At 56.4% G+C, this 27,354-nt stretch overlaps 1 protein-coding gene and 1 long non-coding RNA gene across 6 annotated transcripts; one reads left to right on the top strand and one right to left on the bottom strand.

The window, feature by feature from the left end:
- The first annotated feature begins 561 nt into the window (after nt 1-561).
- On the top strand, nt 562-22,024 carry SYT12 (synaptotagmin 12). 5 transcript variants are annotated; one of them, XM_067748134.1, is made up of 9 exons: nt 724-801; nt 6,391-6,447; nt 6,851-7,010; nt 11,114-11,307; nt 13,406-13,798; nt 16,435-16,650; nt 17,339-17,459; nt 18,326-18,459; nt 19,837-22,024. In XM_067748134.1, exons 5-9 carry the CDS (start codon nt 13,523-13,525, stop codon nt 20,008-20,010), a joined length of 921 nt encoding a protein of 306 aa, XP_067604235.1. In that variant the 5' UTR covers nt 724-801; nt 6,391-6,447; nt 6,851-7,010; nt 11,114-11,307; nt 13,406-13,522; the 3' UTR covers nt 20,011-22,024. The 5 variants fall into 5 exon arrangements, with proteins under 5 accessions (XP_067604234.1, XP_067604237.1, XP_067604235.1 ...); XM_067748133.1 differs by lacking the exon at nt 6,851-7,010 and having other exon boundaries at nt 562-801; XM_067748135.1 differs by lacking the exons at nt 724-801; nt 6,391-6,447 and adding an exon at nt 6,527-6,545.
- Nucleotides 16,780-27,348, bottom strand: LOC137229916 (uncharacterized). The gene is made up of 2 exons (XR_010945906.1): nt 27,207-27,348; nt 16,780-18,514 (listed from the first exon to the last, which is right to left on the bottom strand). It is a non-coding gene; the product is annotated as an uncharacterized lncRNA (long non-coding RNA).
- Between the last annotated feature and the right edge of the window lie 6 nt (nt 27,349-27,354).

Raw genomic sequence — 27,354 nt, 5'->3', positions numbered from 1 at the left:
GGCTCTGACCCTTGGCTCTGTGACCTTGGAAGGTCATTTCACCTCTCTGAACCTGTTTCCTCCTGTAAAAAGAAAACGGAGTGACCACTGACACCATTAAGCCATTGTGCGGATTAACTGAGATGATGCTGGCCTACCATTCAGAGAAGCGGAAACCTCCCGCCTCCTGTTTCCTGATCGGTTCCTAGGAGGTGCACAGTATCCAGCCCGTTTTACAGAAAAATAAACTGAGGCCTAACAGGGGAACAGGATAAGCCGGGGTGCGGCAGCTGGGGCTAGAACCCAAGCCTGCTGACTCCGTGCCCAGTGCTCCGCCAGCCTCTCGAAGCTCGCGGTGAGCACGTTCCCATTCCCCATCCCCACTCATCCTGGGCCAGGGAGTGAGGGTTTGGCTTCTGCCTCGGACGACCCCCTGGGATCCGGGGAGCGCTTGGGGATCTTCGGCTTAGACCCCGGAAGCGCCGCGCAACTCCCGGTAGCGGAGACCACGCGCGGGTTTGTCACTTTAAAGAGGGAGCGGGCGGGCGAGCGCGAGGGAGCGCGCGGCGGGCTCCTGGGAGCGTGCCCGGACTGCGGCGCAGCTCGCGACTGCCGCCCCGGCCCGGCCGAGCCCCCGGACCGCGCCGCGCTCCTCCCAGGCGGGCGCGGGGAGACACTGCAGGCTTGGCTCCGCCGGCTACGGCCGGGCTTGGCGCCGGTGCGTGCGCGCTGCGGGAGGCCGGCCGGGAGCCGGAGCCCAAGCCGGAGCCGGAGCCCAAACCGGAGCCGGAGCTGGAGCGGCGGCCCCTCCGCGGAGCCGGGGTGAGTACGCGCCCTTCGCGCAGATGCGCGCAGTGCCCCTCCCAGCGCCGGGGACCCCCGGGCTCCAAGCTCCCCTCTCGTCTGCACACCCGCGCCGCGCTTGCACACGCAAGCCCGGCACAGCGCACGCCGGGCACCCTTCCCCGGCCCTGCCACTCCATGCACTGCGCATCGCATCGTGCCCCACACGCCCGCCCCGCGTGTGCACACACGCGGCTCACCCGGCCATTTACACGCCTCCCCGGCGCCCGCGCTGCACGCACGCCCCTCACACACACAGCGCCCTGATTGTCCCCACTTTCCCGGCCCCGCCTCACACCCTCTTCCCGACTCCCGGGTCAGCCCCCCACACTCCGGTCCCCATGTATCCTGGGGGTTACCGCGGCATGGGTGCTGGGTTTTCAGGAAATGCCCCATGTCGCACCCTATTGCCAGGAAGCCCTGGGAGGCCAAGAGGATCCTCAGCCTCTGTCTGGTGTCACCAGCACGGGTGGGGAGCTTTCCAGGGTCTCCCTGCCAACCTTTGATGCCACTGCTCTTTGGGAGAGGAAGCTTGCCCATCCCAGGGCCTTGGGGCTGTAGATTTGGGCTGAAGAAGGGGGAACTGGGTCCAAACATGGGGACCTGGAGCCAGGCCTGTGGGTGGAGGAGCCCTGAGCACGCCCTCCTAGTGATCCCTCTTTCATGGGCTGCAGAGGGACTGGGTGCCCCCTCCTCAGCCAGTGAGGCCACCCTCCCCCACAAAGAGCCTGGGAAACCTGCACCCTGGAATGTTAGCCTCTTCCCTGAGCCAGGGGGTGGGTGACAGGTTTGGAGAGCGGCAGGAGCTATGCATCCTACTAGAAATGGGGAAACTGAGGCTCAGAGAGGGCAGGAGACTCACCCAAATTAACACAGCCAGTCTGGAGAAGGGTCAAGACCCAAGCCCCTGGCCTCCCCACCCTGAAATCTGAAGCCTTTCCAAACAGCTTGGGAGAGAGGGGGCTCCCAGCCCGGGGTTCAACCTTGGACTCTGCCTCTTGTCTGCTCTGGTGACTATGGGCAAGTGTTTTCCTGCACCTCAGTTTTCTTACCAGTACAATGGGAAGAGTATCAGCCCCCTCAGAGGGCAGCAGGGAGGACTTGCCGAAATAACACCTGGCGAGTCCTTGGTACAGTGCTCAGCACATAGTAGGTGCCCAGTTAATGCCAGCTACCACCATCCTCGCCAGTCTGTACTGTGGTTTTTGTGGGCTTTTGGGGGGATGGTAGCAGGATGTGGTTATTCCAGGAAGTGGGAGCACTTGAAAAGGATCTCAAAGCTAACGCTCCTAAAGAGGTTCCCAGCCTGGAAGGTCGAGGGCTCCCCTGTACCACCCCCTGATCCTTCCCATTGCCTGCTGGCCTCAGGGTGAGGGTAGGGGGAGCCAAAAGCTTGCTAGCCAGAGATGTGACATGGGGACACTAAGCAAGGAAATGGGGTGAGGGGGAGCCTCTCCGCCGCAGAGTCACCAAATTCCTGGAAAGCCATTTCTTGATAAGCCCAGGAGGAGGCCTCGACTGTGGTCAGATTCCAGTAAGGCCCGTGGCAGTTCCTCCCACCCATCTCCACGTCCAAAAGGCCTGGTCAGGAGGTGGCATGGTGGCCAAGAGTCCAGGCCCAGATGCATTGTACCCGGGAGTCAGTCCCAGTATTGCTACTCATATGACGAGTGACTCCATCCCCGCCTTCCTAATCTGTAAAAGGGGGATCCGTTTATCCATTCAGTCATCAGGTCTATATCGTGTTCACACTACGAGCCAGGCACTACGCTAGGCATTTAGCATGAATTATGTCTAATTCTTACAGCAATAGGTACGTATTGCCGGGTAGGTATGGTTAAGCCAGCATTGGAACCCAGAGCTGTTTTCAATGAACAAGCGCCATGCAATTTAGGGTTTGGGGGTTTGGGGCCAGAATGAATAGATGGAGTGAGGAAGGGTGCCAGGAAGGGGCTCAGATGAAGGTTTGGGGCAGCTCTGACCCACCCCTGCTGTGCCCCATTTCCTGTGTGTCAGAAATGCAGGGAAGCTCTGGTCAGAGGCTGCCCTGGCCTCGGATGTGCCTTGTCAGCGTCCTGTTCCAAGCTGAAGCTGCGGCCCCTCTACCTGGCAAACCTCCAGGCTGCCAGTGGGAGTCTGCGGAGGTTGTCAGTACTGGCTGAGATTGGAGTCAGGGGGTCTCAGGGATAGTAAGTAAAGCCGTTAAGAAGGGCGCTTGCTGCAGAGCCAGGTCTGGCTCGGTCTCAGCTCTCCGCTTACTGGCTGGGTGACCCTGGGCAAATTCACTGCCCTTCCCTGAGCCTCACTTTCCTCCTCTGTGGAGTGGGGATAATAACAGGATTTGCCCCCTAGGGGTCTTGGGCGAGGCCATGGGGAAGACGTACATGAAGTCCTTTGCACAGGGGCTGTGGCTACTAATAGAAGAGGTGCTGGATGGGGTGGCAGGCCCAGCTCTACCACTGCTGGCTGTGTGGCTTTGGGCAAGTCACTTAACCTTTCTGAACCTCCCCTAGCTCATCCAAAAGCCTGCTTACCAGGCTCATGAATAGAGATGCTTCCAGGGGCCAGCAGGTTCTGGAAGTGAATGGAAGGGTAGGAGGTGCCAGGCCGGAAGAGCAGATGCCCCGTCTGAGGGACAGAGCCTACTCAGCTCCAGCTCTGGCTGTTGGGGGTGGGGGGTGGGGGTGGCAGGGTATACAGACCCACTGTTCCCAAATCTTACTTTTAACGGGAAGCTGGAAATCTATCCTTTTTTTTTTTTTTTTAAGAAATTCATTTTTTAATGGGAAATTTCCCAATTTTTAAATGTTGGTAACTCACTTTAAGACAAATACAACACATCTGCAGGCTGGCAGTGCTGCCCACACAATTCCACTGCTCAAAGTAGGGGCTCAGGGGCCTTTCGGACCATTGCCAGGCGAGGAAGCACAGCAGCTAAGATTTGCCAAAAAGCCCCACTGCACTTCTCATTCCTCCCTCCTGACACCCTGATAAGGCCATCTTAAGCCCCATTTTACAGAGGGGGCAGATCTGGGGTTCAGAGCTGTGCTCAGGCTGCCGCCCCATCCCAGGAACCTCGACATCTCCCCCAAGTTCTCTCTTCCCTCCTCTCAGGCAGATGTGCTTTGGCTTCTCCCGTTCCCAGGGCACATCTGCGGGACCTTCTGGCCTGGGTGAGCCTAGAGTCATTCACAACTCCACTGAAAGCACAGCTCCCAGGGTGTTGTGATGAGGGGAGGGGGAAAGGTGGGCAGTGTGGGAGTCTGGGGTCTGAGCTGGACCAGCCTTGGAGAGATGGGGGCCCCTCGACAGCCAGAGGTCTGATACATGGGGGCCCCTCGACAGCCAGAGGTCTGATACAGCAGGTATGGGGTTCTGTCCCCAGCCACAGGAACTTGCCGCAGGGGTGTACCCAGCCCACCCACTCTAGTGTGCTGCTGGCATGGGCTGTCCCCGTGCAGGAAGTCAGCCTGTGCTAGAGAAACAGGAAAGAAAGCTGATGGCATGATCAGATTCCCAGCAAGGCAGAGGCAGACTGGGACATGTGTGTTCATGTTAACATGTGTGTTTTGGTGTATCCAGCCTCCCTTCTGCCACGAAGTAGGGCCACCTTGGGCTTGTACACAGTGCCTAATTTGGCCTGCGGGTTCTCAGGCAACTTTTGAATCCATATGCCGCCCCCCCTCCCCCCACAGTAAGGCACAGGGGTTAGGGAGCGTGGAACCAGTGGCCCGGGTTGAACAGTTTCTTAAGCTGTGTAGCCTGGGGCAAATGACCTTATGACTCTTGCCTTGACTCTCTTGTCTCATGACTCTCTTCCACAAACCAGAGATAGTAATAGCACCTACCTCAAGGGGCTGTTAGAGGTAGGTAATATATGCGGTAATATACATGCAAAGTGCTTAGGGCTTGGGTGTAAGGGGTGCTTAGCAAGGTACTTATCATGATCTCAGCAGGTCCCAGCAATGAGCTTCCACTTGAATTGGCATGGGTGAAGCCGGTCCAGGTTAGCGCCTCCCTCCCATCACCATGACAACCCACATCTCACTGTGGGAGTGGGGGCATCATCAGGGGAGCTGGGAGCAAGGAGCTGTCTGTGCACCTGGCAGGGCTTTGCCCCAGGGCCCTGTTCCGCCCTGCTTCTCGAGGCCTCCTGTCCTGGGACCTACGGCACTCCCACATGTGCCGGATAACCCTGTCTGGATCAAGGCACCCCAGCTTCTTGACTCCAGAGCTACAAACTGGGGAGAACCCCAGGATTCTAGAAAATGCTCACCCCCTGATTTGACCCCAGTCCCAAAGGGAGCCCACACAATCCTTCGAGGAGCTGCAAACAGGCTAGCCGCCACCAGCCAGGACCCTTTTCCTCTCCACCCAGTAGTGTTTACATTTTTTGTGAGTTGGTTGCAACATTTAAAAATCAAGAAACTGCATGTTAAAAAATACCGGTATCTGGCTTTTCAGAAGATCCAGCCAGGCTGGGTTGGCATTCCCGCGGGAACAGAAAAGCAGTTGCCCTTGGGTGGACGGACACTCTGCAGGTCTCCCCCGCCACCGCCCCGTGTACCCCATCTTACCTGTTTATAACCACCTCTCTGAACCACGAGGGAATGCAGAGGTTAGCGTGGGGGCCATCCTGTCCTCCGTGTCCCTTGAGCTGAGATCCATACAGCTCTTCCTAGCCTCCCTTTTTCAACCCCCCACCCCATTTAGAACATGTCTGGGAGCCAGTTTACTTCTTAGCAACAAAAATAATAAAACTGTAAGCAGTTGCCTGGGCAGGTGATGGCTTGTATGAGCTTCTAGACCTTTCTAGAACAACTTAAACCTTCAAACCTCTCAAACCTTCAGTGGTTCATATAACTTGGGAGCGGAGGGTGGGGAGGAAACCATCCCAAGCAGAGAAAGAACTGATAATAGAATATTGTAGAAATGCAAAATTTCAGGTCCAATTTAAACAAAAGCATTTGAAGTCAGCCTTAGGGAACACCCTGAGGGGCCGCTCTAAGGAGTAACAGAGTTGCTGCTGGTCAGCCTGTCGTTGGTAGGACGGAAGTGAAGCAGGGTTGCCAGATTTAGCAAGTACAAATACGGGATGCCAGCAACTTTTGAGCTTCAGATAAACAGTGGATAATATTTCAGTATAAGCATGTCCCATGCGATATTTGGACATACTTCTACTAAAAACGAATCCAAAATTCACGTTTCACTGGGTGTCTTGTGTTTTCGTGTTTGGCAACCCTGAAATGAGGTCTCAGAGTGCTTGAAAAGAGCTTTAAACACCATTTTTTTAAAATGCTATTTTAGGGACTTTCCTGACGGTCCAGTGGTTAGGACTCCGCACTTCCACTGCGGAGGGCCCAGGTTCGATCCTTGGTCGGGTAACTAAGATCCTGCATGCCACGCAGCACAGCCAAAAAATAAAAATGAAAGAATGAAAAAAACACTACTTTTGCCCAGGCCCCCTCCACCTGAGTGTGAGCTGGATGATGGGCACCTGGGCCATAGCGGGGGGTGGGGTTGATGACCCTCTGAAACCCCCTCCACTGACTCTCCTCTCCCTTCCAGTCTCAGCCCCTGCGGTGGGCGTCATGGCCGTGGACGTGGCAGAATACCATCTGAGCGGTGAGTCCCCGCGGCAAACGTGCCATCTCACAGGACCCTCCCACCGGGCCTGGGGTGGGGGATGTCAGTGGGACACCAGTCACGGCCCTGTTTTACTGGTAAGGACTGTCAGTGAGTTGCCCAAGATCACACAGCCTTGGGGACGCCGGGTTGGGGCCAGTCTGAGGTCTCTTCGTCTTTCTGCTCCGGTGGAAGGACTTGAGGGGATCGCCCGGGAGGCCCATGTGCTGCTACTCCCTAAGGTCGAGCCTGTCATGCGGAATCCACTCCCCTGGGGCCATTCCTGGAGCCAAAGGCGAGGAAACCCAGGAAGGTCGATGTTAGATCCACAGGACATTAAACTCAGAGGTCGCCCAGTCCAGGGATGGCAGCTCCCACCTTCTCCTCATGTGTGCCCCTGCAGGCACTGAGCTTGGGACCGGCCTCAAGACACCAGACACACTCCAGCTGACGATGGATGGTGTCAGAACTGAAGTACCCTCGCCATCTTTTCTCCTTACGTTCCCCTCCCCATTTACAGATGGGAGAAGGCAGGCTCAGCAAAGGAAAGGGACAGTGACTAAGTAAGTAACAGGGTCAGGACGTGGGCCCAGGTCTCCTGACTCCCAGGCCGGTGCTCCCCATCACTCCAGCTCCTCCCCTAGCTCAGACCCCAGCCAGCCCAGGGCTGAGCTGAAGGACGTACAAGGGGGAACCACCTTTTCCAACTCCCAGCCAGGAATTTTCACTTTTCACCTGCAGGCTCACAGGTCTTTGTCCAGGCCCTGGCGTGGCCATCAGTAAGTGATGAAACCTCTCTGAACCTCCACTTACTCATCCGTAAAATGGGGGCAATGCGGCCTGCCTCAGGGACTGCTGGGAAGATTCAACGAGCTAACATGTGTGAAGTGCCCAACAGTTTGAACACAGCTCTCTCCGACCTCCGGGCCTTTGCACATACTGTTCCCTTCCCTTGGGAACTGCCTCTGCCTGGCTAAGGCCTTGAGACTGGTGTGGAGATTTTGAGCACAGATCTGGAGCCAGATTGTCTGGCAGCGAATAGCTCCTCTATCTCTCAGCTTCATCGTCTGTAAAATGGGGATAATAATAGAACCTTCCTCACAGGGTGGTTCTGAGGACTCAGTGGGTTAGTATACATGAAGTGTTTGGAACAGAGCCTGGCGAATGGAAAATAGTAAGGGAACCATTATTACTAAGATTCCTCCTTCCTCATTTCTGGTCTCAGCTCAGACCTCACTTCCCTGGGGAATTCTTCTCATACCTTCCAGAGGCTGGTACGCAATAAAATGAGTAAATAAATGAGCATTAACTGTCATCATTTCATGTCAGCTTGCTGGGGTTTTTCCTTTCGTGTCCCTGGCCCTGGCCCCCCTTTCATGCCAGCCAGGGTGCTGGCTTCAGGCCCTCAGCCCCCGGATCCTCACTCTCAGGGGAGCCTGGGGCTGCTTTGCCACTTTGCTGTGCCCATCGCCTATGTGGACGCTGTGCCCGGGCCCTGGCCCGCCTCCTGGCAGCACCCAAGCCCCTGTGAGCTGGCTGGGGCTGTGTGTGTGTCTAGGTGGGAGCCCCCCCGCACATGCACTTCACTCTCCAGGCACCAGGTACGTTCCCATCCCATCCCCTATTCGCAGGACTCCCAGGACTTCCTGAGAGCCTGGCCAGGTCTTGGCCCTGGGCCCCCGGTAGCTCTTTGTTGTGGTTTTATTTATCCCACAAATTACATTCTCGCAACAGAAGTCAGGAGTAAACAGGTTTGCTCACCGTCCCTCCATCCGCATCTCTGGCTCCTCCCATGCCTCCCTGGTCCGCCCAGCCCTTGCCCATACGCTGCTGCGTGAGTTTTACATCAAAATCACGTGCTTATACCATGTTGGGGATTGTTTTTTGTTTTTTTTTTCCTCTTAACAATGCCTGAAATGATTCTCTGCATTGCCACGGTGACATCCTGATGACCTCAACTGCCATTCTCAAAGCCCAGTGACAACCCCTCCTGAGGCAGCACCACAGGCACCCTTGCTCAGACCCTCAGGCTGCTTCCAGATTTCTGCTGTTATAAATACAGACTCGATGACTCACTCCAGACATAAAACTTGTTGGGATTTTTCCCTTAGAATCAATTCCTTTGGGGTAGAACCACTGGATGGGGATGTTTTTGGTGTCATCTCCTCTTTCTGGATGAGGACACTGGAGCCAGGGAGGTGAGGTGGCCTCAGGGAGCCAAAGCACCTGCACCACGCTCTCCATTTCTCACCCCTGTGGCCTTGAGCCCATAAATATTGGGGTGGCCAAAAAGTTCGTTCGGGTGTGTCTAGAAGCTGGGCCCGAAAACCGGAACGAACTTTTTGGCCAACCCAACAGATGTGTTCTTTAACTGCTATCCGCCTCAGTTCTCCTCTGGAAAGTGGAGGTAGGGAGCTCGTAGGGTGCTAAGTGCTGCGTAAATGCCAGGGCTGAAGGCTGGGCCCTGCCCTTCTCTGGGGTGAGCAAGTATGGTAGCTTCTGGCTGGAGCTGGCTGGGCTCAGCAGAGCAGGGCCCGGCTGGGGCCTCCCATTGCTGGATGATTCCTCCCTACGCAGGCTTTGGGGAGCAGTGGCAGTGGCCCCTCCATCCCCAAATGCCCCCTTCCCTCTCTCTCACTGGGTGCTCTGAACGCTCTGAGCTTTGCACACCCTCCTCCTCCTTCCGTAAACTCCTGGTGCCTGGCGCCTTGGCCGGCACACTTCTTGCTGCTCCTGCATATCCCAGCTTAGGCATCTCTCTTTGGGAAGCCCTCCTGGGCTGTTCTCATCACGACCCCCATCCCTCTTTTGTCTATTTATCTGCCCACCCCACCCACTAGACTATGAGCCACTTATTAAGGACGGGGACTGGGCCTGGGGCTGACCCGCTCCGCAGGGTGCTCACACACAGTAGGTGCTCGGTGGCTGTGTGATGAGAAATCTCCGCCCTGAAACACCCTCCGCACATCTCTCCGCCCTGCTGCTGGGGAACCGTGCTGGTGGAGGCCGGGTGCGGCCGTGGTTTTTACCCCTGCTTGCTCTGGAATCTGGCCGCCAGTGTTGGGATCCCAGGGCCACCCCTTCTTGGCTCTGTGACCTTGGGCAAGTTCTTGTGTGTCTCAGTTTCCCCATTTGAATCGAGTATAGAGGCAACACTGAGAATGGTTTAGAGAATTATATTTGCCAACAGTGCGATCTTCTGCAAAACGAATCCTACTGTCTCATTGGCTTCTTTTGGGAATGCAGAGCCAGGTTTCCCAGAAGAGTGACTTAACATTTATGGTTCTGCCGTGGACCAAGCTCTGTGCTAGGTGAGGACTTACCCAACACAGTTGAGGGGGTAGTTAATTACTGTTTGGGGACAGTGAGGCTCAGATGAGTGAGGTTATTAAAACATCCGTGGGCAGAACGCATTTGAGCATCTGGATTTGTCCCCAAGCCCTGCCCAGCCTACAGCCACCTCTCACTTCTGGCTGAGTTTTTTGTTTGTTTGGTTTTTGGTAACAGCTTTATCAAGATAAAACTCACATGCCATAAGTTCACTCGCTTAAAGCGTACAATTCAGTGGGCTTCAGTATATTGTGCAACCATTAGCCAATCAACTTTTAGAATATATTCATCACCCCAAAAATAAACCCCACACTCCACATTTCCCCCTACTCCCCCCAACCCCTGGCAGCCCCTGACAATCACTAATCTACTTTCTGTCTGTACAGATTTGCCTCTTTTGGACATTTCATAGCAATAGAATCATACAACATATGGTCTTGGGGCACTGGCTTCTTTCACTTAGCTTGATGTTTTCAAGGTTCATCCGCGTTATAACGTGTATCATTTCATTCCTTTTTATTGCTGAATAATATTCCATTGTATGGCTGTACTACATTTTATTTTCCCGTTCATCAACTGATGGACATTGGATTGTTTTAGATGAGGTCTGAGGCAAAAAGGGGGTCATTTCTTTTTCTCCCCCAAGTTCCCTTCCACTCTCCTCAGATCCCAACAGGCTGCATTGATTATCTGGAAGCAGAAGTCCTCTGAAGGTAGAGAGAACTCAAAGAGGCAAGAAAAACCCCATCTGGGGCTTCCCTGGTGGCACAGTGGTTAAGAATCCGCCTGCCAAAGCAAGGGACATGGGTTCGAACCCTAGTCCGGGAAGATCCCACATGCCACAACTACTGAGCCCGCGTGCCTAGAGCCCGTGCTCTGCAACAAGAGAAGCCACCACAATGAGAAGCCTGTGCACTGCAACGAAGATTAGCCCCTGCTCACCTCAACTAGAGAAAAGCCCCTGTGCAGCAACAAAGACCCAGTGCAGCCAAAAATAAAATTAATTAATTAAAAAAAAACCCCTACCTGTTTAAAGCCTAAGGAATATTTAACCATTGTTCACAGCTCTTCATCTGCTCTACCCAAGGGTCGCTCCTGATAGTAATGTATGTTTTTGTGGAAAGGAGCTAAAAGCAGATATCGGAGGGTGTATAGCTTGTTCAACACTGGATCCCCAGCACCCAGCACAGAACCTGACATAGTAGACACTCAGTAAATATTTTTTCAATGAATAAGCAAATCAGTGCTGAACTACAGGCTCACTGGGTGGGAGTGTGTAACAACTGAGGGGTCCTAGTGCCCATTAATGAGAGACTGCTCTGCTCTTGCCTTGCAGTCATCAAGAGCCCCCCTGACTGGGAAGTGGGTGTCTATGCTGCCGGGGCCCTGGCACTGCTGGGAATTGCAGCTGTGAGCCTGTGGAAGCTCTGGACGTCGGGGAGCTTCCCCAGCCCCTCTCCGTTCCCAAACTACGACTACAGGTACCTTCAGCAGAAGTATGGTGAGAACTACGCAGAGGCCCAGCAGAAGGTGAGGCTTCTGTTTTCATGGGTGCACACTGGACTGCACACCCCATGCCCCAACCGTCCACTCTCAGGACTGGCCCCCACTCCCTCCCCCCCTCACTCCCTCCTGGTTAATTTCCTCCTGCGAACAGGGACCCTTGTCCTCCTCCACATTCCAACATAGCCCAGTGCTAGGTAATCCATGAATACTTGGCGAATGAATGAATGCTTTCAATTTAAAACACCATCCTGTGACAATTACAGGAAAATAAAAATAAGAAGAAAAACCTCCCCAAATGTCACCACCCAGAGGCAAGCAACTGTGAATTGTCTTCAAACTATTAACATTTTGATTTATTTCTTTCCAATATTTTAAATCTAGGCCCCTCCCCCCCGGTCTTTTTTCCATGCATAGTTTTTACACAATGGGTGTCATCTCTACAGAGAATTTTATACCCTACCCTTTTCATCTCACGTAAAACGGAAGCACTTCCTCATATTGTTGATTGTAAACATTATTTTAATGGCTGCCTAAGATTCCTTTTTGTGTATGTGCCATGGTTTACTAAATGCCACTATAAATAATGCAGTAAATGGTTTACGTGTAAAACTTTGTCTTCATTTGGGATTACGTACTTTGAATGAATGCCCAGATGTGAAACTACTGTATCAGGGAGTATAAACATTTTTAGGGCTCTCTATATATTGCTAAATGCTTCATCACTTAACATTGGCAGAGAATTTTTCTAACATCATGTAGAGTTCCAGAGAGCACAGCCAGAATCTGTTACCAGATAAAGGTCCCACATGCTCGCTTATTTGGGGTTTTGGAAGGAATTATCTCACGCTCAGTTGGAGGGACTGTAAATTGGAACAACTTTTCCAAAGAGCATTTTGGAAACATGTATCAAAAGCTTTCAAAAGGACTATGTCCTCAGGACTTCCCTGGTGGCACAGTGGTTAAGAATCCACCTGCCAATGCAGGGGACACGGGTTCGATCCCCAGTCTGGGAAGATCCCACGTGCCGTGGAACAACTAAGCCCGTGCGCCACAACTACTGCCTGTGCTCTAGAGCCCGAGAGCCACAACTACTGAGCCCATGTGCCACAACGACTGAAGCCACATGCCTAAAGCCCGTGCTCCACAAGAGAAGCCACCGCGATGAGAAGCCCACACACTGCAACAAAGAGTAACCCCCACTCGCAGCAACTAGAGAAAGCCTGTGCACAGCAACGAAGACCCAACACAGCCAAAAATAAATAAAATAGATTTAAGGAAAAAAAAGGGAACTATGTCCTCTAAGTCAAGATTTTAAGAAAGCTATTCAAGGGGCTTACCAGGAGGTCCAGTGGTTAAGACTCTGCACTTCCACTGCAGGGGGCACGGGTTCGTTCCCTAGTTAGGGAGCTAGGATCCTGCATGCCGCGCAGCGCGGCCAAAAAAAAAAAGGAAATCTATTCAATGCTGCATTGTTTATATTTGTGAAAAATTAAAAACAATATAAATGTCCAACTGTAGGGGAATAGTAAAATAAACTATGGCGATCCACTCAATGGCAAATTAAGGGGACCATTAAAAATTATGGTAATGAAGATTATGTACCAACATGGGAGATGCTTACAGTACAAAGGTTTTTGTTTTCTCAAATCCCAAGGTCAATTGAGAGAAAAGAAAAATTTGAATATTAGAGTTAGTGTTATCCAACTTGAAAACTTCCTCATGTGGTAGACATTTTTGTAAACTTCCTTTGAGGCTGCTCTGTCATGTATTGAGTATCTGTACTCTAGTTTTCTTACCCGTTCCCCTTCTGCTGGACACTTAGATTGCTAACTATTTTTCCTTTTTATAAACATCACTGCAGTGAACATCTTTATGTATGAAACTCAGTCCATATAAATAAACATTTTGAGAAAAAGCTCTCTTACCTTCTGGTTAGGGAGAGAAAACTGACATGAAATAACAAAAAAGAAGGACCTTCCTAACTAAGGCATGCCCTGTTTTTGCGAAAGGGGAACTTGGAGGTGCCTTGCATGAACAGGGCTTACCGTATCTCTTTGCTGTCTCTTCAAGACCATGCCTATTGCCCTTTCGATGCTCCCATGTCCCTTTTTCTCACCCCCAGAGAGTGCCTGCCTGGAATGCCCAGCGGACCAGCACTAGGGGGCCACCCAGTCGCAAAGGCAGCCTCAGCATTGAGGACACCTTTGAGAGCATCAGCGAGCTGGGACCCCTGGAGCTGATGGGCCGTGAGCTGGACCTGGCCCCCTACGGGACCCTCCGAAAATCCCAGTCGGCCGACTCCCTGAACTCCATCTCCTCCGTGAGCAACACCTTCGGGCAGGACTTCACGCTGGGCCAGGTGGAGGTGAGCATGGACTACGATGCCGCCTCCCACACCCTCCACGTGGCTGTGCTGCAGGGCAAGGACCTCCTGGAGCGGGAGGAAGCCAGCTTCGAGTCCTGCTTCATGCGCGTCAGCCTGCTGCCGGATGAGCAGATCGTGGGCATTTCCCGGGTAAGTGGGGGCTGGGAGGGCGGGGCAGCCGTGTGCCCCGGGCTCTCAGGAGTCCTGCCCAGGCAGGCAGGGGTGCAGGGCCAGGCAGAATCTCAGGAGGGTGCTAGAGAGCAGATTTGGATGCTGATCCCAGAGCGGAAGGTGCTGGCTATAGGGAGGACAGAACTGGGAGTCTGGGGCCTCCACCTGCAGGCTCCCATTGTGTGCAGTTCTCAGCAGTCCTGCCACATGAATCCAGTGTGTGGTAATTGTCCATTTGTCAATTGTGTCAACTTGGGGACCTGGCAGGGAAGGGATGACAAGCTCATGTTGGCTAATTTGGGGACAGCTTAATAACAGGACTGTTATAATGCTGTGTGTGGGGCGACCTCAGGGATGGCGTGGTACCCTGGCCTGAGGGGATGAGGGGAACGCGAGGTTACCTAAAGACCAGTGTATGCAGAGGGCCACTTTGATAGGCGCCGTGCCCTTTGGTCAAGAGGCGCCGTCTGCTCGCAGCGATCCTGCCGAGAAGGACCTGGAGGAATAAGCACCCCGACCTCCCTCCGACCTCTGGTTTCCCTCCAGTGACCCCTACTGGCTGACCCCACCGGAAGCCAGAGGCCTAGGGAGCCTGTTGATGCAGCCCATGGAGGTCAGCCCCTGGGGCCGAAAGCAGGGGGGAGGGTGCAGAATAAGCCGGGAGGGGCAAGGAGAGGGACCCAGCACACCCCCCAGGATACCCCTCCATGATCCGCCCCCCTTGCTGAGAGAGAGAGAGGTCTACGTGAGACACCCTGCTGCCCAGCACCAGCGGTCGAGGCCAGCCCAGCACGGGCTGTGACCAGGGCAGGAGGATCCTGCGGCCAAGTGGCTCTGGCTCCTCAGAGACCCACCCGTGTCCAGTCCTGTTTCCTGTGCTGAAATTGGCTGCCCCTCAGAGGTGGAGACTGTCATTCCTCTCCTGCCCCACCCTGCCCCCCTCACTCTAGGAGGGTCTAGAACCAACCACCAGGGCGTACGTAGGGCCGAGAAGGCGAGGCCAGCTTCAGAGAGGCAGCCCAGTGGGTGGTTAGGCGCAGGACCCTGGAGCCTGATTGCCTGGGTTCAAATCCTGGTTCCCTACTTCCTAGAAGTGTGACTTTGGGTGAGTCACTTAAGCACTCTGCGACTCAGTTTTCCCATCTGTCAAGTGAGCATCATAGTGCTTCAGGAAACGCAAAATCCTTAGCCCAGTCCTTGGTAAGCGCTCAGTGGATTGTCGTCTGTCAGGACCATGAGGTGTTCCTGTTGAGCCCAGATCCACGCTGCCCGCGGCCTCAGCTGCCTGGAGGACCTGGGCGGTTCTGGACACACCCCTCGAGGCAGCACGTTGACAGCAGCCACCACGGCCTGATGTATGCTGAGAACCTGGTTCACAGAGCCCAACGCATCTGTGACCCTCTCATTAGCCCCAGTGATGGGGGATGGATTGAGGGCATCTTACAGATGAGGAAACTGAGGCTCAGGAAAGTGCTTTGCCCACGACAACCCCAGCAAGTGAGCAGGAGATCCAGGACTCCACCCCAGGGGTCTCCACGTGCTCATAAAGTGCAACGTACAGAGAATGGATCGTCAGGGAGCCTGTACTCCTATGGGCAGGGGACAGTCAAGGGGCTAATTTGGCCAGAGGAAGGAATTTAGGGCCAAAGATCGTGAAAAAGCCTGAATGTCAGGGTCAGGATCAGGAGGTGGGCTTTATCCCAGGAAGGAAGGGTCGCCCTTGGTTCTCAAGCAGGTGATTGGGTAGGGGATGTAGCCTTCAGGGCGCAAGGTAAGAAGAGGCTTTTCCAGCCCAGACAGTGACCGAAGAGTGCAGCTCAGGGCATCTGGAGGTACCGACAGATTTATTCCCAAGAATGCAGGCTTCTTAGCATCACAGCCCAGCCAATCCCAGTGAGTGGGTGGCTGCCCCCAGGTTGGGCAGCACCCCGGCATCAGGCGAGGTGCCAGGGATGAGATCTCCTCTCTTAAAATATCGCCAGGCAGTGACCAAAGCAGCCCCCCACGGAAGGGGGATCAGTGCCCACAAGTGCACCTTCCCAGAGGGCCCACCCACGGCTTCCTGGGAAGAGGCCAGTGGCGCCCACCAGGCAGGACTAGGCTTAGAAACAGAGTCTGCCCAGCCTTGCCTCGTCACTCCATCGGTCCATCCACCCCATAACGTTCAGAGAGTCCTAGGCCAGGCCCCATGCGGGATGGGACATCAGTGACTCTCAACTTCACAGACAGTTATCCCTACTCACTGCATGCCTGGCCCAGGGCTGGACTTGAACACGTGCAAGAAAGATGGCCAGCTCAGCCGGCACATTGCAAGGGTTCTGTGGACCCATGGGCACTGAGGATGGGAATTAGTTGGGGTCAGCTTGTGGAAGCTTCGAATGCCAGGCCACTAGATTGGCCACCACTGAGAAGAGGACAGGGGGCTTTTATATCATCAGGGCTGAGCCACCAAAGGAAGGATTGGCATTGCAGTGTGGGGACAGCAGAGCCAAGACGCTAGCCCAGGTCTCCAGACACCCCATCCAGCGCTCACTCCCTGCCATGGCCTCGCAGGCATCCAGCTGCCACCTCCTCCCCAGCTTTGGACCTCCTTCCACTGCTCTTTCTCTCTGCAGATCCAGAGGAACGCCTACTCCATCTTCTTCGACGAGAAGTTCTCCATCCCCCTGGACCCTGCAGCCCTGGAGGAGAAGAGCCTGCGGTTTTCCGTGTTTGGCATCGATGAAGATGAGCGGAATGTGAGCACAGGGGTGGTGGAGCTGAAGCTTTCTGTGCTTGACCTCCCGCTGCAGCCCTTCGGCGGCTGGCTCTACCTACAGGACCAGAACAAGGTAAGCCCGCCCACCTGCCTGTGCCTGAGGACAGCGCCATATGTACACTTCAGGGGAGGAAATCCACTGTCCTCGCAACAGCCTGAACACCAGCATCTTTAGGAGATTAGAGAAAGAGCTGAGCCACACTCAGGGAAACTCGGTTTACTGCTTGCAAATGAAAGGCACCCTGACCACTCTTTAGAGCCCTTCTACTGCTCCTGCCACCAAACCTTTAGAAGCTCTACTCCTGCAGAGCTTCTGTTAGGGAGGTACTCCTCTGGCCCTCAAGTGAGTCATTTCAGACAGAGGCCAAGCTGCAGTTCACCGTCATAAATGTAGCAGCGCTTAGGGGCATCACTGTTATTTAAGCAAATGACCTACTAATTCCAGCCCACCTGGACCTGTAAGTGCTACTACCGGAGAATGTTTTCTCTGGTCTGGAATGAGGGACATAACTGCATTTTGTGGCTGCATTTGACAGGCAGCCTATGGCCTTCCTTCCAAGGCAGGACCCATACCCGGTACAAGGCAGGGGTGGCGCTGTGGAGCGGGAGAGGGGTCCCTTTCTCAATCCCACCAGCCTGGTGCCCTGGTGTGAGGGCCCCCAAGAGCAGCAGCTTCTCAGTGGAGAAGGAAGCTTCTGCCTTTCCCTGGGCCCCTCAAGTCCAGGGGCAGAAGCCCTCCGAGTCACCCGCCTGTCCTCCAGGCCGCCGACGCTGTGGGCGAGATCCTGCTGTCCCTCAGCTACCTCCCAACGGCCGAGCGTCTTACAGTGGTCGTGGTGAAAGCCAAGAATCTTATCTGGACCAACGACAGGACCACAGCGGGTAAGGCCCTCCTGGCTGCCTGGCTCCTCCGTGGGGCAGGTGGGAGCCATGGCCCAGCTGCTAAGCCCTGGGCACCTGGAGGCATCAGTAGGTGTAGGGCACAGTGCCAGGCCCCCCACCCCTGGCTTTGGCTGGGCTCAGGAGCCATGCACAGTGGGAAGATTAATCTAGCTGGGGAAACATGGGAACCACAGAGGCTGGCAGGGAGCCCCTGTGGGGGAGGGATGGGAGTCTGAGAGCAGGAGGCTGGGGCACTGGTATGAAAACAAGGTAGGCGTTTCCCAGAGGCTGGACTGCATCCCAGATCCCAAACGGGAACCAGGGCCACCGAGATGGTGGGGGTGCCAGGCAGGACCTGATGCGTCAGGTCTGCAGGAGCCTCAGCCCCGAGTAACTGAAAACTGAGGGCTGCAGGAGGCTGACTGGGAGCCTGGGGGACCCGGGTCCAGGCAGGTGCAGCAAGGACACCCAGTGGGTGGTAAGTGACGAGCAGGCAGCGACTCGTTATTCCAGAGCTGCATGTCCTTGAGTCAGGCTCCACTGAGCAGGCGCCGGGTGACTCGGGGCTGACATCTGCGTTTGGGCCATTTATAGAATGAAAACTGGTGGGTCTGCTGAGCTCCCCAGAGCCTCACGTGAGGGGAGCACTCGTGCGGGCTGGTGGGCCGGCTGCCGGAGTCCAAAGCCCAGCTCTTCTCCTGACTCGCGCGTGAGCCTCAGTTTTCTCATCTGTAAAATGGGAACGCAATAAAGAACTGATGGCAGGACCGCAGGAGAGAGCGGCCGGTGAGCCGCTGTGACCGGGCAGGTCTATGCCAAGTGAGTGTCGCACTGGCTCTCACCCCCACCCCCCTCCCCGCCCACAGACCCCTTCGTCAAGGTGTACCTGCTGCAGGATGGGAGGAAGATGAGCAAAAAGAAGACGGCTGTGAAGAGGGACGACCCTAACCCAGTGTTCAATGAAGCCATGATCTTCTCAGTGCCAGCCATCGTGCTCCAGGTGAGGGGGGATGGCGCAGGGGGTGGGGGCCCCTCTATCCCCTCCAGTCTATCTCCTCCGAGCTCCTGCAGGGGGTGATGGTTTGCCTTAAGGCGTCACCTTTCTAGTCGAGAAGCGTGTATTGAGCACCTACTAGGTACCAGCCCTCTGGTGGGTGCTGGGGACATGGGAATTGCTTCCTTGGCGCTCACAAGGGACAGGCAGGAAAGTCTGCAGACAATCACATCCACTAAGAGCATGCCAGACCTTGGCAGTCAGGGGAGGCCTCTGCAGGTGGGGGTAGCTAAGCTGAGATCTGTGGGAAGACAGTTCCCGGTGGAGGGAGCTGCAGAGGACTAGGGATGAGCCAGGACTGACCCAACGCCCAGAGCCCTGGCCCTAAATCTCCCGAGGTTCTGCCTACAGAGGCCCTGTGGAGCTCCCCAGAACCCCCCTGGCCTTCAGCAGGCGATGTGCCCCAGGGAGACCCCCTCCCAGCACAGATATCACAGGCCAAGGGTGGGAGGACTGCAGAGGATGTGCCCTGGGCCACAGAAGTGGCCCGGCTTGCATGCCTCAGAGGATGGGGAGCTCACCACCTTCCCTCACTCCCTCCTTCCATCCTTGGGCATTCCTGACCACGTGAGAAAGTCCTTTTGTGCCTTGAGCCAAAACTTGCCCCTTGGCCCTGGGGCTGTACAGAAACCCCCTAATCTCCCCTCTTGGGATGGCCGGCCTGAATTTGAAAGCCCAGAACTCTGCCGCACTCTGGGTGTTCGGAATCCAGAAAAACATCTCAGCATCCCTGGTTGGTCCTGCCTTGCCACCCTCATGGGACAGGCCACCCGTCTGCCCCCTGCTTCCCTGGGTGTTCTAGTGCCACTACTCCTACTCTGCAGCCTCCTAGGGCGAGACACTTCTTGGGACCGGCGGTGGGGGGAGGGGAGGGGAGGGGGGAGGGGAAGGAGAGAAGTCAGGCTGGGTTCCAGTCTCAGCTTCACCACTTTGATCTCAAGCAAGTTCTTTCCCTTCCTGTTATGAGTCCAACATATGATTATCTCAGGATTAACAACAGACATCTATAATGCGCTGATGGTGTGCAGGCACTGTTCTAAGTGCTTTACACCTTTTAACTCATTTCGTTCCCAGAACAGGTGGGAACTATGATTATCACCATTTTACAGATGGGGAAACTGAGGTAGGAAGAGCCCAAGTCACTGCCCAAGGTCACGCAGCAAGGAAGTGGTGAGGCCAGCATTTACATCTGGGCTGTGAGGTTAGACAGGTCAGAGGTGAGGATTCACGGGGCCGTGCCTGGCACCCCGCTGGGGCCTGGGGGCCATGGGGGACCTCTGGCACTGCCCCTGGTCCCTAGCACCCATGTCACTTCCTCCCCAGGACCTGTCTCTCCGTGTGACGGTAGCTGAGAGCAGCAGTGATGGCCGTGGGGACAACGTAGGCCATGTCATCATTGGGCCGTCGGCCAGTGGCATGGGCACCACGCACTGGAACCAGATGCTGGCCACGCTGCGCAGGCCCGTGTCCATGTGGCACCCTGTCCGTCGAAACTAGCAGCCGGGGCAGGGCCCGGGTGGGCACCGGAGCCCGGCGTGAACTCAGCTCCAACACCCTTCTCTGTAGTCTGGCTGGAACCATTGAACGCTGGGGTCCCCCGGTGGAGTCCCCAAGAGCCATCTTGGTCCCTCTATCCAGGCTGCGGTGGAGGAACAGGCCTGGCTGGATGTCTAGGGACCCAGGGTTGTCTCCCACTGAGGACCAGCCGTGGCTGGGCCAGGGCCCGGGGAGGGCAGCCAGGCGTTGGCCTGCTGTGCTCCCATTTTGAGCTCCCCAACAGGCCTGTCCCTTGGCCTTGGCGGGGCCTTGGCCTCTCAGAGCTCCCCACATCCCATCCCTGCTGGGAGGCCACGCACAAGGACCATGAGTCTTGGAGGCCAGGTGCTGTGCAAGGCACAGGCTGGGGTGACACGAACAAGGCACAGCCCCTAGGACGTCGGGAAGACAAGATCCCCTTGCCCTGGTGATCTGCTCTTTGCGGATGGCGGCCCCTCCACGTAGACCTGGGGAGGGCTCTGGGGCCGGGGAGCGCGGGGACAAGATGGGAGCTGTGCTGTGAGGGTCAGGGAAAGAACTGAGTGTCCCAGGCCAGTGGCCCGTCCGCAGCATGGCAGGGTAAGAACATCCCTGTCACAAACGCAGTTCTCACCCTACTGCCGTGGACACAAGGGCCTCTCTCTGGGAAGGAGGAGAGACCGAGGGACCAGGCCAATCAGTGGCCCTCAGGCCATGTGGGACGCTGGGTCATCCTCTATGAAATAGAACTGTAACCCTTATAAGGCCCAGGGGTCCAAAGAGTCCCAGAGCCAGGTCCTTGTGTTCAGGCATTGGCTCCACGGCGTTGGTTGGTGTCCCTTCAGGCCAGGCCCTGCGGGGAAGAGAGATGCCTCAGCCTCTGGGGGGTGCTGGTGGGCAATGGGGAGGCAGAATACAGACTGCCGAGGGGCATGGGAGAGGCCTCTGTGGGCAGCAGGCACCTGGGAGGACACAGTGGAGCCCGAGGCCTTGGGCTGGGCCTTGCAGGAAGGGGCGACCTGAGTGGCGACCGTGAGGGGAAGTTGAGGGGGTCAGGATGGAGTTGGGGGGGCAGTCTTGAATGCCAGCGGGGGAGATGGCTCTGGAGCCTGGTTCAGACCCCCAGGACACCAGCTGCCCAAGGCTGATTCCAGAAGCAGACCCCGAGGTTCGCAGGCAAGGGGTTTATTGGGGGAGAGCCCTCAGGAGAACCCTGTAAGGCAGAGAGGGGGCTTTGGGGCAAGCGAAGGAGCCGGCAGGTTATGGCTTCCGGGGAGTCCCAACGGTGAGGGCTTGTGCGAATGGCACCCCAGAGGAGTCCTGCCCAGGAGCCAAGGGCTGGACCGTTACACACCCACAGGAGTCTTGGAGGGAAGGCGTGCGTGGCCTTCTAGGTGTCACTGAGGCGGCTCCAAGCCGCCGGAGGCAGCCCCAGAGAAGCAGGCGCTGTGTGCCCCTCGCAGCTGAGGGGTGGGGGGCCCACCGGGTTACAGCGATGGGGGGAAGGGAGGTGAGAGGTAGGTCCTCAGGCTGGCTGCCTCTGGACCTGGTGGGCTGCGGAGACCCAGGCCCAGCCAGTTACCCCCAGTGATGTCGGGGAGCCCAGGGTGGTCACGGGACCTGAGGCAGCGTGGTGGCTCTCCCCACCTGACGCAGCTGCGGCCCGGTCCCGAGGCCGGCTGCCCACCGTGTGGCCGGCGCCAGGAGGTCTGCGCGGCCCAGGCCAGCCCAGGGCCCGGGGACACGCAGCTGGCGGGCCCCTGCCGCCGGGGAGAGGCCCCCGCCCTTCCACCCCAGTGGCTCTGCTGTGCAGACCATTTACTCGCCTGCCTTCTCTTCCCCTTCCATCCCTCCCTCTAACTGCATGAAATGCTGACTGTGCACCCGGATGGGCGTGGTGGGGACCGAGTATGCTGACTGGAGTAATTCTAGAACCAAAATAAAGCTGGGGCAGGAGGGAGGGGGCTTCCGGGGAGCCCTGCTCGCCCCAAATCACCTTTGTCTCCAGAAATCAGGGCCTCGGGCCTCGGTGCGGGTTGCTGTGAGCACGCGTTCCCCTGCTGCTGGGCGCCCGGAAGAGCAGGAAGGTTCTCTCTGGCTGGGGAGACCGTCACAAGGACCAGTGCCACGAGGCTGCTGGGGAAGCTCCGAGAAGCGGTCCCGAGCCAGCCTGGCAGGGAGAATGCAGAAGGGAATATCAAGGAAGGCCGCCCAGTGGTGTTGCTGAGCTGTCTTCAGGGCGAGAGGGTTAAGGCCAGAAAAGGGGGGTAAGACCAAAACAGCCTTCCTGGTTGTGGGAACAGCATGTAGAAAAGGGCAGGAGTGGACAAGAAGTTGGCCAACGCATCAACTTTGCTAAAGTTGGGGAGGATGGGGAGAAGGGAGCCCGGGGAAAGGCTTGGAGGGGAGACGGGCCATGTGAGTTCAGTGAGTACTGCTGCCTGGCCTGCAACCCTGCAGACTTAGAGGTAGGTCTGTTGTTGGCTCCTTTTTTGCAGATGTAGAAACTGAAACTCAGAGAGGCTAGGTAACTAGCCCAAGACCACACAGCCAGAGCATCTCAGAGCTGGGATCTGAGCTCAAGCTGTCTGGCTCCTGAGCTCATGACTTAACTACTAGACCACAATGCCGCCTTCCCCAGCTTCTCGACAGTGGGGCCGAGGGGCAGCAGAGAAGCCCTTCTGGATCCCAGGCTGCTCTTGTTTTCCCCTCCCCTCCCCTGGAAGATCACAGCAAGCATGGAAGGAGGAGAATCTGGGTAGAAATTCTCAGGAGGCCTGCCCACCACAGGGCCTGAAGGAAGAGCTTCTGTGGAACACCACCCCCACCCCCTGCAGAGCCCGGCAGACAGAGGTAACCAATGAGACAGGCCTTACAGGAGCCCAGGAAGTGTGGAAACCAGGGAAGGCTTCCTGGAGGAGATGGAGGCACTAGCCTCACTGGGTGGCAAGGGCTGTGCAGGTGGAGAAGGGAGAGCAGCCTCAAGGCAGGGAAACTGCCTATGCAAAGGTGCCACAGGTGTCTGGGGAGCCACGCAGCCAGCTGGGGCTGGAAAGGCCAGGTGGGGCTGAGCTGGGGAAGCTTCATGTCCAGGGTGAGGCCGAAGGTCCTGGTCCTGCTGGCAATGAGGCCCTGGGCAGGAGAGGTCAGAGGGAGGGAGGGAGGCAGGGAGGGGGGGCTGCTCTAAGCCGCGTTGAAGTGATGACGAGGGACATCAGCGAGTGCTGCTCTTGGTCAGTGAGGAGCATCCCAGCTGCCTTTAGCAGGGCCCAAACCACCGTACTCCCATCTCTTCCTGCCTCTTCCTCCCCTGCCACTCCACTCTTCTCCCCGCTCCTCCAGCCCCAGGCCCGTGGGCCTGCTTCAAGGGTCCCAAGCCCCCTCTGTCTGGGAGCCCTCAGGAATAGCCAAGTCCCACCCAAGAGGACAGGTATGGAGGTCCCTGTCCTGACAGCGGCAGTGGCGGTCCACGCCTGCGTGTGGGAGGAGCAGGGTGAGCCACAGCAGCTCGAAGCTTCACTTCCTCCCTCCTGCCTTGTCTATGCCTGCAGACACCTGAAGGGACAGACCAAACAACTAAAGGAACACTCAGACTGGGCCACGGGGCTCCCTCACTCTCCACCCCCTCCCACCCTGTTATCAACCTTCCCATCCAGAAGGGTCAATAATGGCGAGGCAGGGACAGGTGGCCTGCGGCCCCAGCCCTGAGCTCCAGTTAAACGGCAGCCAGAGTTGGGTTGGTCTGGAGAGGCCAGACGGAAGGGAACTTGGGAGAAGAAGCCCTTCTGTGTTCCACCTGCCATAGGCTGGGTCTGCTGCTTACTTGCTGTGTGACAATTCCTTCCCTTCAAGAGCCTGTTTCCCCATCTGGAGAATGAGCGTATTAGTCAAGAAGGCCTCTAAAAGCACCCACACCCCCACTTATCAGCCGTGGGATCTTGGGCAAATTATCTAGCCCCTTTGTGCCTCAGTTTCCTCATTTGTCAGAGGAGGATAAGAATTATACATACTTCACAGGATGGAATTAAATGCCACATGCCAACTGACTGGCACACAGTGGGTGCTCAGTAAACGTGAGGTCAAGGCTTTGGGTGGAGGAGTTCTGGAGCTCTGGGATCTGGTGTTTGGGATGAAAGGGAGGGGAGGGGACATCGGGAGGGGACATCCCAGGAGGCATCGGGAGCAAAGAGTCTGTGTCCCCTTCCAAGGCATCCCAAGGGGCAGGACTGGGCCTATGAAGTTCCACCCCCTCTGGCACCAACTCCAGGGTGCCTCCATGTCCCTCCACTCCTTCAACCATCCATAAACACTCCACACCCCAAGCCGGGAACCCGAAGCAGAGCTGGCAGCCCCGGGTGATGACGGTGCAGGGAGCAGAGCGGCCACACGGGGGCAGCAGAGACCCGGCCCCGACAGCAGGGGATTCCGGCCTCAGGGAGAATGGGGGTGGGAGGTCAGAAAAAGGGGCAGAGGGGCCAAGGCCAGGGGGGCCTTGGAGCAGATGGAGGCCGGAGGGTGGTCACCTGTCTACTGACCCGACACTCAGGTCATTCGCTGAATTCACTCATCCATGCAACTGTTGTTCCTTTGTTTCTTCAGTTTGTAAATGCTTTGAGGGAGCCCATCTTCCTTCCTTTCTCTTTCCCTTGCTCCTTCCTTTTCCTTCCTTTTCCTTGTCCAGCCAGTGAACTGGACATAACATCCTGAGCCACAGCTGGATGCCAGCCTGGGGCAGGCACTCCTGTCTGGGATACAGAGATGGGTGGGACTCGGCCCCTGCCCTGGAGGTGCTCAAGACTTGGCTGGGGACTGGAAGATCCTGCCTGGCCACCTGCATCTGAAGGAGGGGATTCCACCTCAGGCCGAGGGCCTGGGGTCTGCAGGGCAGTGACCCGCTGAGCAGGGTGCTGAAGGACTCTGGACCTGGGACTGGTGGGGCCTCAAGGGGATGAGTCACCCGCAAGCCGGTAGTGACCAGCAGCCACAGAAAACAGTAAGACAGTTAACAGTACCCTGACCAGGCGGACTGTGACTTGGGCCGCCTCCCCACTCCAAAATAAACTCCAGGAAAACGGTGCCGGCCAGGGCCTGGCAATGTCTGAGATTTGGAGAAATTCCCTGCCAACCAAGGCAGATTTCCCCAGCCCAGTGACTAATCTCCCTCTCACAGAATCAGGAACGCAGAGTGGGAGTGAGGCTGGGTTTAACATCAGGAGACCTGGGTTGAAATCCTGGCTCTGGGTCGTGCTAGCCTGCCACAAGCCAATGCCTTTCTCTGAGCCTCAGCTCCCGATGACCCACCCTGCCCAGCTCACGGTCTGAGCACTAAATGAAATAATGCACATGAGGTGTGATGTTGGGAGACAGCCCAGCTTTGTCACCAGACCTGGGTTCAAACTCAGAGCTCTGCCTCCTGCTAGCCTCTTGGATCTTAGACAAGAGCTTAAACCTCCCTGGGCCTCAAGGGTCCCATCTGTAAACCAGGGCTAACACTTCCCACCTGCGAGGGGACAGTGCCTCCACTCGGTTGGCAATCCATTGATGGGCGCTGTTACTATTAGGAAATGTTCAGTGAAACTCCAAAGCATGACGCATATCAGGAGTGTCATTAGAGTGATTATCCCCATAGCAACCAAGGCCAAAAGCCTCTGTCTGACTCTCAGCTCCCTCCACCCCTGGTCTGACCCCACCTGCCTCCCAGCCTTGCCACCCAAAGCCTGATGACAGCAGTAGTGGAGAGACTAGGGGATGACGAGGCTGACAGCTGATGGCTGGGGGATGGGGTCCCTCCCCACCACTCCTTGGGGCGGGGAGTCCTGATCAGTGGTTACACACCCAGCCTGGTGCCAGGTCACTGTCCAGCCCTTTGGTGGTTTTGGGGAGGAAGGGGCCTAAAGGTTGGGGATGTCCTGGGGCACTCCCTCCATCCAGGTGAGGCTTCATTCAGCCTGCTGACTGTGGCCCTGGGTGAGCCTGGAATGGGAGTCAGGGGTCTGGGCTCTGCCTCTGTGCAGGAGGGGCCGTGACTCTTGCCCTGGCTACCTCTTTGGGCCACAGTGAGGTTTAAAGGGGGCTGAGGGTGGTTTTTCACCTGCCTGGCTTGGAACTCCATGAGGAATGATGTCATGACCTGTGTGGGGAAGGGTGTGAAACCCCAAAACTTCTGCCCTCTGTTTGTCTGAGCTTCAGTGAAAACAGTCCAAGATCTGGGGGTCCTTGTGCCCATTTTTTAAATACATGTTTTGACTCTGTCTACTAACAGGGGTGGGAGGTCGGGTGACAGTGAGTTTCCAGTTCAATTCTGTCTTTATTCCTGGCGTCCAAAGTGCTTCACTCTCCAGGCCCTAATTAACCCTCAGCCTCACCCCCTGCACCAACTCCCCAAACCAGCCTCACCATCATCACAGGGAAGAACCACACCACGCCCCCCAACCCCCGGCAAAGGATCCCCCCCTCCCCCTTGCTTCCATACCTTGCACGTGCTGTTGCCTCCGTTTGGAACACTTTATCCTTCCACTATCTAACTGTGTCTCACTTTTTCCTGCAGACTCTGGCCCCTTTTCTCAGAAGGGTTTCCTGACCACCCCCAACCCCGGTGAGGAGCCCCTCTTCCCGACTCCCGTCCGCTGCCTGTCCCCCCCACCGTTGTAGCTCTTATCACAGTGATGTCCTGCCTGTCTCCCATTCTAGGCCGTGGGAGACTTTGACTTCAACGGTTCAGGGTCCCCAGGTCCGTGGGCACAGGGGGCCATCAGTGTTGGTTAAATTATAAGAATCACTCACACATGGCATCACCAACCACGTACCAGACCCTACTCTAAGCGCTTGACAGATGGAAGGTTCCATCGCTTTCTCCAGACCATGACCGAGGCAGAGGTGAGACCCGCCTGTAGTGAGACTTCCTGGTGCTGGCTGGGGGAGGGTAGGCCCAGCTGGCAGTGCCAGTGAGTAACGCATAAAGGCCTGCCAGATCACCCCCTTCCCACCCGCCCTGAAACACCTGTAGGGAGGCCGTGGTGTGGAGGGCTTCTCCAGAGCCCTGGGGAAATGCACATTCATTCATTCACTCATTCATTCATCCATCAAAAGTCACCAGCTCCTGCTGGGTGCCCCGCCTAGGCTGGGCACCAGGTACCCAGTCCCTGTCCCCAGCAAGCTAGTGGGCCAGCAGGGCTGACCCCCACCTCCCTTCTCCCGGGGAAGGGGGCCAGGACGCTCCTCTTTCCCCGTCCACACCATCACTGCCCAGCTACGTGTCTGCTCCCCATCAGACCAGGGTGCGCTCCTGAGGACGGAGGCCGAGTCTCGGTGCCCACTCCTGTGACC

Source organism: Pseudorca crassidens, chromosome 9 (genome assembly GCF_039906515.1).
Source record: "Pseudorca crassidens isolate mPseCra1 chromosome 9, mPseCra1.hap1, whole genome shotgun sequence".
In the NCBI taxonomy this organism is placed as follows: domain Eukaryota; kingdom Metazoa; phylum Chordata; class Mammalia; order Artiodactyla; family Delphinidae; genus Pseudorca; species Pseudorca crassidens.
The sequence above is the reverse complement of the archived record's forward strand: the minus strand, read 5'-3'. Positions and strand labels throughout refer to the sequence as shown.

Bases quoted from the DNA above. Each gene is read 5' to 3' on its own strand.
- SYT12 (XM_067748133.1), top strand. From the start codon at position 6,414: ATGGCCGTGGACGTGGCAGAATACCATCTGAGCG. The intron at 13,799-16,434 runs GTAAGTGGGGGC...TTCTCTCTGCAG, and splicing joins AGATCGTGGGCATTTCCCGG to ATCCAGAGGAACGCCTACTC. The intron at 16,651-17,338 runs GTAAGCCCGCCC...CCTGTCCTCCAG, and splicing joins ACCTACAGGACCAGAACAAG to GCCGCCGACGCTGTGGGCGA.